Source organism: Taudactylus pleione, unplaced genomic scaffold, assembly GCF_031769625.1.
Source record: "Taudactylus pleione unplaced genomic scaffold, aTauple2 ptg000211l, whole genome shotgun sequence".
Classification (NCBI taxonomy): domain Eukaryota; kingdom Metazoa; phylum Chordata; class Amphibia; order Anura; family Myobatrachidae; genus Taudactylus; species Taudactylus pleione.
Window position 1 is genome coordinate 8,352,247 of NW_028284613.1, and position 14,472 is coordinate 8,366,718.

The window sequence follows — 14,472 nt, forward strand, 5'->3', positions numbered from 1 at the left end:
CGCGCAATGAATCACTGGGAACGCTGGCCTCTGAAGCGATCAGAGGCCAGCGTTCCCAGTTAGTTGGTCACGATCTACATGCAGGAGCTCCGCGAGCTTCTAGTAGATCGCAACCAACCTTAGCCGGACCTGACCTGAGGCATGTGGCCAGGGGTCGGTGACAGTGTGTAGGGGCCCCCTATGTGTGGGGGCCCCTGGACGACCGCCCCTGTCGCCCTGCCTTTAATCCGGCCCTGGCCACATCACACAACAACAACAAGGAATTATATCCGCACTAGAAAAAATATATTCAAGTAAAGTCTTGGTCTATACAGTTGCGCTTAATACTTGTTACACAAAAACCAACTCAAAGTATTCCGTATACAGAAAACCTGTATTAAATCACAAATGTTGGTGGTGCTCCCCCTGAGTCAGAATACACAAGATTCGTACAAAAAGGAGAGAAAGCAGACTCTTTTTTTATGGGGCACTCTTATTGATTTGTATGATTCAGCTAAAATATAATCTTTATTAATGTATTAGTTAAAATTAATCAATGAATAACAAGCTCCGCTCTCATGGTATCTGATCCGATATCAACAAAAGTGATACATGTCACAGGTATAAAAAGTCACAGGGTATATTTAATGAATGTGATAAACCTGGTTGGAACTATGGGCCTGATTCAGAGCTGAACGCTCTGACCAGAGCGCTCGCTCTGAATCAGGGCCCTCCTCCATGAAAATGGAGCGGCCTACTGGACGCTCGTATAGCTGTGGGTGACCACCCACAGCTATAGCGAGCGTCCATGATGATGGTCGCGATGGTCTTGACCATCGGGCTTGCAACGGAGACCCTGCGGTAGGGTCTCGCTGCCGCAAGCCCTGGAGTGATTTTGGCTCTATCAGAGCCAAAATCACTCCCACTGACATCACTAGTGATGTCAGTGGGGCCGGCTTGAGACGGTAGGCGTTCCGTCTGGCAGGCACGCCCACCAAAGGGGGCGTGCTGTCAATCAACATCGACAGCATGCCCCCTTTGGTGCGAGACCCGGAGCGATGGAAAGCCCGTCGCTCCCCAGGTCTCGCACATGCGCACGAAGGAGCTCCCTCCGTCGTGCGCATGCGCAGTGGGGAACATGGACCCGCTTGCGAGCGTACTGCCGCTCGCGAGCTGGTCTGAATCACCCCCTATGTGTCCATTACATGGTTTTGTGATATGATATAAATCAGGCTTGCTCCATCGGCCTATACGATTTATTGCCGGACGGAAGGGTATTGTATTAAAGCGTATACTAAAGATTTTTCTTTTGAATTTAATTTATTACATGTCGGTGCACTTATGTGGAACTCAAATTCGCTTTTGCTTGCATGTCCTACATATATAGTGACAGAATTGGGTAGCCACATTATTTCTGAGAGAAACTAAACTCACTTCAAGTGATGTTCGCAGATCTGATGTTTTTTGAACAAAAAATTTTGCAGTGTATACCCCGAGCATAATTATTAACATAGTTTGTTTAAATAATTTTTGGACTCATTCATTTTAACTTATACAGTAATAAAGGTTATATTTTAGCCAAATCCTACAAATCAATAAGAGTTTCCCATAAAAAAAGTCTGCTTTCTCTCCTTTTTGTACTTTCAGCCACATATAGGATTTTGTCCACATAAATCTAGCCTCCTTGTGTGTAAAACAGCCCTTCTAGTCACGCCATGGCGTGGTGCGACTCAGTAGCGGCAAGCATTTTTTCGTGAAACTTTTTGTGCGGTGGGGGAGCGATTGCGCGGCCGCAAACTTATGTTTTTGTTTTTTTTGGTAAGTAGTGGATCTGGCCACACCTCCCCGGGATGACCACGCCCCCTCCCTGTACCTGGGCCTGGCAGAGCTGTCGGCAGCCCTTTGTATGTGCATGTCACAGCCAATCGCACACAGGATATAGGCAAGCCGCATATCATTTTAATCAGCAGAAGCTGCTTGTGCATCCTATTTGCATCACTTTGTGAATAAGACACAGTTTATGGGGAAAAAGACCCATGAAAAGACGTTCAGCGCTACCGTGTTATGGGCCTGGTTTAGCACGGGATCGCAAGTCTGCAATCGCCCGCACGTAGCGAAAATATGCAGATTAATGCGATCACAGCACTATACCAAAGACGTCCCCAGCCTATAAAGCTGCCCACTTCCCATTACATACTTCCGCTTGTCAGCGAAAACATCGGACCCATACGCAGAGTTGTGGTTGAGCTTGACATGCCTCACTACCTGCAAAGCTTCCAGTAGTCATGCAGGGCTTAATTATGCACGCCCCTGTAATGGTGTTCAAACGCACTGGCACGCCTGCGTTCCTTTGACCACCCCCCCTCTCCACGCCCAAACGGCACTTGCTGTTAATAATGTGTGTTACATTGCATATCCACTGCGTTCGCATGCCCGATCGATGTGGCTGGCTTGCGCACTGTGAGGCATGTGCACTACACAAACATCGACTGGTTGCATGCGTCCCCAGCCTTGCGCTCAACCTGAATCAGGCCCTATGTGTAACGTGGCTTGTAGTGCTCGGAGGATAGATGTATGTGGACACATCTGTATAAGTGCCATTATTGGCAAATATTCTGCCTGCCTGAATGACCAAAGTCATTTGTTCCCTATTGTTTCCTATTTCGTTGTATGTCTATTTACTTGTGGCTCCTTGTGAAATTAAAATGAATGTTAATATAATATAGGGCTTTATCACAATCATTTTCAGTGTCAAAGCACCATTTTGAAAGGGCACAAATAAAAGTTAGATGGATCATGGCTGAAAGCAATTGTCAATATTAAATGAGACTCCATTACTGGCTTAACAATATTTTTATTGTTCATGTTTGAATAAATAGATGGTGCTTTTATATAAAAATACAAGGAATAAAATGGGAATGGCACCCTACTTGCTCCAGTAAAACCAGCTTGAACATCTTACTGCCCAACAATGTGCAAACTTTTCAGTCTTCACTCTCTTGTTGCACTTCCCTGCGCCATTTAAGGGCCTGATTCAGAGATGTATGCTAATGCAATCGCAGCTGCGAAAATATGCTAATGTTTCCAAAGCTTATCCGAGCATAGGGACGCTCACTGCTGCCTACTCATATCCGTCCGACGACGTACAACAGAGTAAACAATGGTACCAATGACGCGCATCGGCCAGTCACACAGCATGTAAGTCACGTCTGACCAATCGTAAACACTGCAGCTCTCCTGACACACAGAGAGATCTCATGCTGCTTAGGAGATAGCAATGGCTAATTTATGCACGCCAATGAAACTGGGTTTAACAGTCCAACACACCGGTGTTTTTCTAACCATATGGCAGGTCCCTTTACTAGTCTTATTATAAACAATCTGCACTGACCTCATTTAATTGGGTGCATCTATAGTTAATGTATTTGCAATAGTCCCCAATTTCCTATTTATTATATTTTTAGCAATAATATATGTAGTGTGTAAAATAAAAGCAGATTCATGGGGGTATATGTACTAAAGTGTGGGTTTTTAGAAGTGGAGATGTTGCCCATAGCAACCAATCAGATGCTAGCTATTATCTCAAAGAAGGAGTTAAATAAATGTTAAGTAGAATCAGATTGGCAGCTCTGTCAATGCTAACGGCTTCGTTCACAGACACACAGGCGCAAGCATACGAAGCCGTGGTCAGTCAGAGACAGTGATCGCAGGGACCCCTCCCTTTAAGAAAAATTGTGATCCTACTCCACAGCTTCTGAGTCCCATCACAATTTATGCTTTTGAGTTCCCCATATGCCCTACACATACTGTACACTATGGAAAGTCACAGGGAGAAGTTGGGGTAGAGGGGGTAAGGGTAGGCAATGCTGGGGGTGAGCGCAAACAGCAGTTGGGACGATATATCCTGTTTAAAACTCCTGTTTGTCTGGACGTATCCTCTCCAGCTTCGGTGTGGTGGTGTGATACACCCTCATGCATCTCCTGAGAAGCACAGGTGGCATATTTATTCAATACCTACCTGCTGTAGCCCGCTGATCCCCTTGGCTGGGGTCCCGCGGCGTGGCGTTCATGTCTCTGGCGGCTAAATTCCTGTGCTGAGCGGCTCCCTCCTGTTCCCTGTCAGCGATCTCAGGTGTCCGGTTGCGCTGTTTGCATCCGCTTTTCCTCCGATTTCACTGTGGTCAGTCCTGTTGGTTTGAAACGTGCTGAGGATTGGCGGCTGCCATCTTGTCCCTGGCAGTGCTCTGGCGGTGTGCTAGCAGCCACCATCTTGCCGCAGTCTTACAGTCTCTGGATTGATTTCTCTGTTGTTTTGTCGGCTATGTCTAATTCCCTACAATCAATCCTTCACGCTATCAATGCCTCCACAGAGATGCCTCAGTAAGTTTGACACAATGTCTCACCCTCCCTGATAGATATAGTGGATAAAAGAAAAACCTCTAGCGCATCCTATAGATACTAAATAAATGAAATAAGCAGTGATAATTATAATGCAGGTTTATTGATCATGCTAACTATTTTAAAAAACACTGACTTACAACACGTAACAAATAACATAGAACTGTAGGACATACTAACATATAGAGTAGAGAAATAAAATAAAATAGAATAAAAAAGGGGGATGCAGACACGCTAAATAGCGAATTATTCTGGTCCCTATTCAGGATCAATATCCAGGAAGTTTCCTTTGGTAGTGAAATGTCTTAAATTCAACACATGTAGTCCAAAAATTAAATCCAAGCAGGGGGCGATCAGTTGAAAAGTTTGCCGGCAAACTAAAGGGTACCTGATAAACTGCAGTTTAACGTCCAGGTCCCCCTCCACTGTCATCAACGCGGTTCACCTGTCAGGCTTCCTCAGGATGGTGTGTGGGTCTCACTTCTGCCGCCTTATATACCTGCTTGATTGTCGCTCTCCGCCCAGCCGTACTACGTGCACTTCCGGTCGGCGGGCCGTCACATCCGGTTACGTCATATCCGGTTATCTCTTTGTTTTTCGTTTTGATAAAAATACTGAAAATAAAATTAAAATAAATATTTATTTTAATTTTATTTTCAGTATTTTTATCAATCCACCTATACTCTTGACTAACATGAATTTGGAAAATAACTTTGAATTATCACGGTTTTCATTTTGATCAAATATGGACGTCCATTGTATCCTATTGAGAGTAGGAACAAATGTGATGAATACTATCAAAGGGACTCCCTTAAAAGACGGACAACATACAACTGCACGTGGCCATCTTGGTTCCTGGCAACTCCCAAACGGGAAGTGATGATATCGGAGGGAACGTACACAGATGACCACGCGGGAGAACCAGGTGATCGGCGCATCCTGACTGAACAGGAAGTGACTGTGAAGCCTGGACCACATGGATCAGAGGTGCAGAACGAATGGCCAGACGAAAAACAAAGAGATAACCGGATATGACGTAACCGGATTTGACGGCCCGCCGACCGGAAGTACACGTAGTACGGCTGGGCGGAGAGCGACAATCAAGCAGGTATATAAGGCGGCAGAAGTGAGACCCACACACCATCCTGAGGAAGCCTAATGACAGGTGAAACGCGTTCATGACAGTGGAGGGGGACCTGGACGTTATACTGCAGTTTATCAGGTACCCTTTAGTTTGCCGGCAAACTTTTCAACTGATCGCCCCCTGCTTGGATTTAATTTTTGGACTACATGTGTTGAATTTAAGACATTTCACTACCAAAGGAAACTTCCTGGATATTGATCCTGAATAGGGACCAGAATAATTCGCTATTTAGCGTGTCTGCATCCCCCTTTTTTATTCTATTTTATTTTATTTCTCTACTCTATATGTTAGTATGTCCTACAGTTCTATGTTATTTGTTACGTGTTGTAAGTCAGTGTTTTTTAAAATAGTTAGCATGATCAATAAACCTGCATTATAATTATCACTGCTTATTTCATTTATTTAGTATCTATAGGATGCGCTAGAGGTTTTTCTTTTATCCATTATGTATGTCTTTAACTTTATTGAGAGTTTTCATATTTTTCCTCAAGCGAGCTGGCGTGGGACTGTTCCTTTATTTTTATCCTCTCAAGGGACCGACGCCTGGCCAGGCTAATGTCTAATGTTTTGCAGCCCAATATGAGACCCTACTTATTGCTACTTTTAATGTGTATTCTGTATATCCTGTTTTATTTTATTTTTATTTTATTTCATGTCTGCTGTGTTATATGTATATCTGTAAGATATTTGCTGATTCATATGGGAGGAGCTCCAGTTTTGTATAACGCGGGAGAGCTAAATCTAGTTTAGCTTAGGAGATGTGGTCAGACTAATTCTAATATCTTGAAGCATGTTATTAAGTTTAGTTGCTGGTAATCCTATATATCCTGTTGTTGAGTGCTTAATTCAACTTTTCTCCTTTGCTATATGGTTATATTAATAGCTTGTTATTTCTCTGATGGAATGTATAAAAATGTCAAATGTTGCGGGAGGGCTGGGGCTAGTCTGGCCTAGCTTAAGGCCATTGGTATATTGCCCCTGTCATTTATATAACCATTCTCCTTTATTAGGGTCTGGGGGGGTCAGTTTCATTAGAATAGTTAGCGGTGGGTTGGGGGTTAATGGATCCAAGTATGCCTGGTTAGGTTATATAGGGTGGGGGGCTATGGGGTGGTTTGTTTTAGGTTAGGGGAGGGGTTTAGTATTTTAATTGCAATTCTATTTGAGTTTCTGGTGGATATGATTTTATTTGTATATTTTAGTTTTTATATCCTGCTTTGTGATAATTTTTTGATGGATATATAGTGTGCGTCCAGTTCTCCATTAGATTTATGTTGTGCGGACCCAGATGGTGCCTTTGGGTGTGCACTAAGATATCAGTATTATTTTGGAACTGGTTGTATGTTTTCAGGTAACACATATGTTTTGATTTTAAAGTCAATGTAATGTGTATATTGGCTTCAAGTAATTTTTGTCTGCCATGAACAATTTGTTGTAAACTTTTTTTTTTTTGTTTTGTTTGGGTGAATGTTTTAAACTTTTCAATAAAAATTACTCAAAAAAAAAAAAAAGTTGGGGCAGTGCTGGGGGGCAAGGAGGGGGCTAGTGCAGGCAGTGCTGGGGGTAAGGAGGGATTCAGGATAGCAGCTGGGTCAGTACTTTGGGGTATTAAGGGGGTAAGGGTAAATAGCAGTTGGGGCAGTGATTACCTTCTTACACCTGCTGGGAGCCCTCTGCCGGGTCACTGTTGTCCGCCTCTAGCTTTAGCTACAGTCCCAGCTTGTCCCACAGCAGCCACGTATAGACCTCCAGCTCCCGTCTGTCCCAGGAGACAAGTTTTGAGTGCAGGCGGCTGGAGGGGCCCGCCACCACCAACAACGCAGCTGCTGCAGCCAAGGAGGATGCCCGATGCAAAACCTAGAGAGCGCACTGGCAGGCAGGGAAGGACAGAGGTATCAGGCGGCATTTGGATGCGGAGACACTGCCAATGGTGATTGGTTGGGGATCGTGATTAGCTGCACAGACAGTGTGTCCTGTAGGACCCACTCATTTTTTAAAAAACAACAGACTGCCTGTAGCGTGTAAAAACGCACTATAGCGAGAATGATATGAGGAGAAGGGAACAGCGAGCACAAGTGGGAGAGTACACAGGAGAGCAGAAGGGGTACAGACATGGGGAGAGGGGAATGGGACCTGTCATTTTGGAGATGCTGTGACCCAGTCATCTAGCATCACAATTATGCTCATTCAACACTAACTTCAGAAACTGACTGTTCACTTGCTGCCTAATATAACCAACCCCTTGACAGGTGTCATTGTAATAAGATAACCAATGTTATTCACTTAATTTGTGAAGTAAATTTAGATTAGATAAATGTAAAACGTTCTAAAATGTGGCATCCACATTAGGTGGATACAGGTCCTGTGCAGGTCCTATTAGAGGTTCTTAATTATCAGTCTTCAGACAAAGACATAGTCAACTATATAATAACATTCAACTATATAATAAAGCAATGGGATTTGTTATTTGAAAACCTTTGACCCAGAACAAAAAAAGGGCAGTTCAGTAAACCATCCAACATCATCCATTCTATTAGGTACAAAATACTCTGCTCCTGGACTTCCCGCTTAACTTTATGATTGCAGCCACCTGTGTTCAAACACCTGTCTCATCAATTACCTAGTTCATCACAGGTGACTGCAATCATAAATTATGTGGGAAGTCCAGGAACAGAACATTTTGTACCTGGTGGAAGGGGTCATGTTGGAGGGTAGGAGTTTAGTAATTGCTGCTTCTTGGTTGAAATATTGTAAACATTGTACCCGGTCAATGTTTGACAGCTGTTATGTCAACATTCATAATGTTGATATGGTTCAACATGTCTGAAGACAATAGGCAGAGCGACATGCTTCAACAAGCTTTGCCTGGCGGAGTGGTGACGATAGTTCCACAAGAGCTGGTGAGCCATGGGCTGTTTATCTGGGCTCTTGTCAATTCATTCACAGTACCTCAACTCCCCTTCAGAAAGATATGTTTTGCGAAAAACATTTAGTAAGGACAGTGGCGTCACTCGCCTAGGTGATATCCGGTGTGGAATCCTGGTATAGTAGGGCACGTGGCGAAGACTGGCAAAAAGGGGCATGGCCTCAAAGGTAGGGGCATGGCCCAAACCCCCGTTTTAGTCACTGAGGTACTGACTGCCTCCAGGGATCACTCTATGTACAGTGCCGGCTCCCTCACTGTGTCAGGAGCCGAGTGCTACAGTGCAGCACACGGCTCCTGTCACTGAGAAGGAGTCGGCACTTTGGTGTCACCCCTCGGCGGGTGACATCTGGGTGCGGCCCGCACCCCCCTTGTGATGCCACTGAGTAAGGATTAATCTATTTATATTTGTGGTGGATCACTAAAAGAAACATGAATTTATTTTCATCAAAATATAATGTTCATTCTAGTTGACTTGTATTATACTAATTTAATATACAACATCCATCATTAAATAAACAGATTAATCTCAGTGTTGTCATTGGACCAAATTCCAATTAACTTAAACTGTTAAAAGATCATTCAAGGTCCTTTTACGTTTGGCTGTACAGGGTCTTCCCTTGGAGACTAATCATTGTGGTGCTGTAAATATCTCACTATCCTCAGTGGGATCTCCAACTGGTCAATGAGATGTAATCTTCCCACTTGTCTCAGATTTCTCCTTATGGTTACACGACACTGAGAAATCAAGGACCTGGGACGTTCTGCAAAGAAAAACAAATGCATACATTTAGGTCATATATTTACATGGGTGTAATAGTGTGCTGGCAACGCCAATTGCCAGTTAGAGATCACAGTGACTATGGAGTGAATTGAGTAGAGGGGAAATTTTCGTGATTAGCTATGCAAATAACTAAATATATTAAAGGTAAATTGCCTTATAAGTTACCTCTTTAATACAATCAAAACCAAAATTTAAAACTTCTCAATATCACAAAGCTTATTTACATTTTTTTATTTAAATAAAGCATATTTTTCTGTCAATATCCTCTGCAATCGTCGTCCTGAGAAGAGGATCGTAATAGGATTGCGGGTGGCATGTAAGTGAAGAGTTCAGCAAATCTCTTTGCCACCAGGGGTTGCTGCCAAGTATGGACCTTGATAGATAGGGAGAAGACCAATCTAGGGTGAAAAGTCTGCTTTTACTGGGGGTAGGGCTTTTCTCTACCTAACAAAATAGACACAAAGCCATATGTATTTCAGTTGGACAGAGGGTTATCATAGTCACTAAAATGAGGACCAAGTGAAAAAGAGGTCACCTGTTGCTCACAACTCATTTAGGACACTATTTGGGGCGGGATGCAGTCAGGAAGCGGGCGGTCGGCGTTTCGGCATTTCCTGACTGGCAAATCCCGGCAGAGAGACTTAGGTTTAGGCTGCGGGGATGGGGGAGGTTAGGGTTAGGCACCTCTAAAGGAGGCTCAGGGTTAGAGGGGGGGGGGAATAGGGTTAGTTATACTTCCCTAAATCCCGTCGGGATTTTCACTGCTGTTGGTCTGCCGGCCTCGGGTCATTCATACAGATCCCATTTGGGGCTAACACAGAGTCAATCACATGTCCGTTTATATAGCACATTGTATGTGAATTTGCTCTGTCCATGCAAGTACGTGCCTCCAGAGTCAAATTCTCACTGTAAGGGGCATTCCCACATAGGCACAGTTCAGTAGGGGCAGGTTTATGCAAATGTGGTCTATACACCCGTCAGTTGGGAGGCATTTCTTTTGAGTAGGTACAAGCACATACTGATGATGACGACATGTAGTAAACCTGTTGCCTAGGGAGAGGCGTACATATATATGTGACCAAATACACTCATTTTCCTTACACTTTACTCATACTTGCCAACTCTCCAGGAAGTTGAGGGAGAAACCCACATTTTTGGGTATTCTCCAGAAGAGTAGGCAGATCTCTCGTATCCCACCCACTTCCTAGTGAAGTGGGCAGGATGGGAAGATAATATTTAGAATCTCTGGTCTGTAGGGAGGGGGCGTGACAAAAATTACGCGAATAGCGTAATTTGGTCCCTCCCCACAGACCCGCGAATTGCAGATTTTACTGTGTTGGGGGCGGGGCCTGATTATGTGGAGAGCCCAGCCCGGTCTCCGAGCTGTCAGCTGAATGTCTTCGATAATAGAAGTCAGCAAGTATGACTTTACTTTGCATCAGCCCCTAAGATGCTAAATGATTTTACCTCTTTCTCTTGCCAGAAGTTCCAATGAATAGTTGTTTGGTAATGATTTGTTTCCATGTATGTTGGGTAAGTACACGTTAGCACCAAAATCAATTAGGAGTTTCACAAACTGTGAATCACAGCGATGTTTCAGACACATCTCAAGCACAGTTACAGGATGCTTAATGGTCTTCAAAAGCTCTTGGTCTGTACAGTTGTAATTTGGTTCCGCTCCATAAAGAAGAATAGTTTTGAAACACTTAAGGTGACCATAGGCAGCCGCAAGATATAAGGGACCGGTACAGCTTGTGCTAGAAGTAGTTCTGTTAGTCATCCTTGACCTCACATTGGAATCTGCCCCATAATCCAGGAGTTCCTTGAGAATTTTGCTATTGCCATCCCGAGATGCTGTTAGCACAGGGGAGCAGTTATTGTAGACACTTCCACAAGGATTGGCTCCAGCCTTTAACAATTCCCTAACGCAATCAAAATGACCACCACTCACAGCAGCAAAAAGTGGAGTCTGCGCCTTTACATCAAGGCTGTCCACCTCGGCACCATTGGTCAGAAGGATCTTCAAACACTCCAAAGCCCCACGAGAAGCAGCAAGACGCAAAGGCGTCACCGGAACGCCCCATCCACTTCTGCTGTCAACAAATTCCTTGTATCTCTCTTTACATAGCAGTTCAGACAGGCGTTGTGGGTTGTTCATTGAAACAGCAAGGTGGAGCTCACAGCTCTCTGCATGGTCATTCTCATGCCCCCGATGCTTTAGCATAAGGAATCCTTAGGGATCTTCCAGAACACACAAACATACGCTGCTAATGGGAATAAACAGTGCCCTTGTATTATCACTTGTCTGATCACAAGGTTAATGGCAGGAAAATAACTATGAGCTGCTTAAATTACAAGATTCATATAGTTCTTTAAACTGCAGCTACTCTGGGAGGAAATATAACAATTCTACTCACAATGAGATTCCATGCAGTACTGAGTGTTCTGCTTTGCTAAAGGGAAACATATACATTACATACAGTGATTTTCCTGCTCCCAGCCTCTCATAGCACTTCCTGGTCCTGTGATAGACAGCAACAGCAACCAATCAGCATTTAGAAAGGGAGCGTCCCTGAACAAGTGTTATAAACCAACCAAAGACATACTTCGTACGAATGACAGCTGCACTGACTAATCACGATGCAAGACTGACCTACAGTTTAATTATTAGCTAGAGAAATTAAAATGGTGTTCATAAATACTATAAATTACACTGTTGATATCTTATATATAGTATATTTATACTCAATGAGCACATTAAAAACATACGTGATTTATGTATTTATTTTTAAACCTTAATAAACATACATTATCAGATATAGCCACCAGATGGCATGGTTTTCTAACAACATATCAGGTTTGTCTGAATAAAGTAAACCTCACTAGAACCGTCCAAATTGGAGTATACGTTGTTTTTAAATAGCTGGCATAGTTTACAAGGACAATCCCTAGTTCTGAGGACTTGTCCCAGACAATTTTTTTTGCTTATTAAAACTGATCATTTTAAAATGTATCATACTAATATATAAGGATTTATCATAAGCATAGAGAAGCAGTGTTGTGTAGTATCGATCTGATTAGAAGAGAAATAGAAAAATAATATAAATTTTTTTACTAAATTTTTTATTTGTAAGTCGCAACAAACTCCATAAACGCCAGCATTAATAACAGATATTTATATAGTGCACATATATTCTGCAGCATTTTGCAGAGGATATTTCAGTGGTTCACAATAGTCCCAGTGGGTGTGGATGGATTGAAAGATCTACAGTAAAAAGGTAGACAATATCTTCTAGATAGACACCAGACCAGATGTTACACAGTCAATAGGACGACAGAGAGAAAATGTCGACATGTAAGAAGGTTGACGGACAAATGGTCGGCAGGGTCAAAAGGTTGACACAAAAATGGTTAGAAGCAGCTGCGACTTGTACTGAGACACCCACCAGAGCCATCGCAGCTGTCCGCAATTGCATACACATACATAGCATCGGATGCGGATCATGCAAACAATGACTCCCGAGTCTATGGTTACTCAGAATTGGAGCCGTAACTGAGACTCCAGAGCCATGTTATCTGCATACTGAATCACAGATAGAGCTGGTAACACTCCCCGAAATATGGCTCAAACATGCCTCCGCTTTAGCTGTCACTCCCCATTACCTCTCATAAACCGTTTGCTTCCTGTCAATCATGTTGATCCAATCCTGAGTCTTCGGATACAGACATCGGATCGGAGATGCTGTCTGGAGGCATCTTTTATCTTTCAGACACCTCCTGCAGCATTAGCATATATGCTGTGTCCAAAGATGCAGCTGCTGTGTGCATAGTGTACAACTCTGAATCAGGCCCTGTGTGCGACCCTATGCTAATGCCATCGCAGCTGCTGTGTGCCTAATTGTACAATGAGGCCGTGTGAGACCCTATGCTAATGCCATCGCAGCTGCTGTGTGATTAATCGTACAATGAGACACTGTGTGCCCTATGCTAATGCCATCGCAGCTGCTGTGTGCATAATCGTACAGTGAGGCCCTGTGTGCGACCCTATGCTAATGCCATCGCAGCTGCTGGGTGCCTAATCGTACAATGAGGCCTTGTGTGTGACCCTATGCTAATGCCATCGCAGCTGCTGGGTGCCTAATCGTACAATGAGGCCCTGTGTGTGACCCTATGCTAATGCCATCGCAGCTGCTGTGTGCATAATCGTACGAGGCGCTGTGTGCGACCCTATGCTAATGCCATCGCAGATGCTGGGTGCCTAATCGTACAATGAGACCCTGTGTGCGACCCTATGCTAATGCCATCACAGCTGCTGTGTGCATAATCGTACAATGAGGCCCTGTGTACGACCCTATGCTAATGCCATCGCAGCTGCTGGGTGCCTAATCGTACAATGAGGCCCTGTGTGCGACCCTATGCTAATGCCATCGCAGCTGCTGTGTGCCTAATCGTACAATGAGGCCCTGTGTGCGACCCTATGCTAATGCCATCGCAGATGCTGGGTGCCTAATCGTACAATGAGACCCTGTGTGCGACCCTATGCTAATGCCATCACAGCTGCTGTGTGCATAATCGTACAATGAGGCCCTGTGTACGACCCTATGCTAATGCCATCGCAGCTGCTGGGTGCCTAATCGTACAATGAGGCCCTGTGTGCGACCCTATGCTAATGCCATCGCAGCTGCTGCATGCATAATCGTACAATGAGGCCCTGTGTGCGACCCTATGCTAATGCCATCGCAGCTGCTCTGTGCCTAATCGTACAATGAGGCCCTGTGTGCGACCCTTTGCTAATGCCATCGCAGCTGCTGTGTGCCTAATCGTACAATTAGGCCCTGTGTGCGACCCTATGCTAATGCCATCGCAGCTGCTGTGTGCCTAATCGTACAATGAGGCCCTGTGTGCGACCCTATGCTAATGCCAGCGCAGCTGCTGTGTGCCTAATCGTACAATTAGGCCCTGTGTGCGACCCTATGCTAATGCCATCGCAGCTGCTGTGTGCCTAATCGTACAATGAGGCCCTGTGTGCGACCCTATGCTAATGCCATCGCAGCTGCTGTGTGTGTGCATAATCGGACAATCAGGCCCTGTGTGCGACCCTATGCTAATGCCATCGCAGCTGCTGGGTGCCTAATCGTACAATGAGGCCCTGTGTGCGACCCTATGCTAATGCCATCGCAGCTGCTGTGTGCCTAATCGTACAATGAGGCCCTGTGTGCGACCCTATGCTAATGCCATCGCAGC

At 44.4% G+C, this 14,472-nt stretch overlaps 1 protein-coding gene across 2 annotated transcripts; it reads right to left on the minus strand.

The window, feature by feature from the left end:
* Positions 1 to 4,925: 4,925 nt before the first annotated feature.
* Positions 4,926 to 11,693, minus strand: LOC148517792 (ankyrin repeat and SOCS box protein 12-like). Of its 2 annotated transcripts, XM_088478225.1 has the most exons (3): positions 10,696 to 11,693; positions 9,042 to 9,208; positions 4,926 to 4,991 (listed from the first exon to the last, which is right to left on the minus strand). In XM_088478225.1, the coding sequence occupies exons 1-2, from the start codon at positions 11,450 to 11,452 to the stop codon at positions 9,072 to 9,074; spliced, it is 894 nt and encodes a 297-aa protein (XP_088334351.1). In that variant the 5' UTR covers positions 11,453 to 11,693; the 3' UTR covers positions 4,926 to 4,991; positions 9,042 to 9,071. The 2 variants fall into 2 exon arrangements, with proteins under 2 accessions (XP_088334351.1, XP_088334350.1); XM_088478224.1 differs by lacking the exon at positions 4,926 to 4,991 and having other exon boundaries at positions 8,858 to 9,208.
* Between the last annotated feature and the right edge of the window lie 2,779 nt (positions 11,694 to 14,472).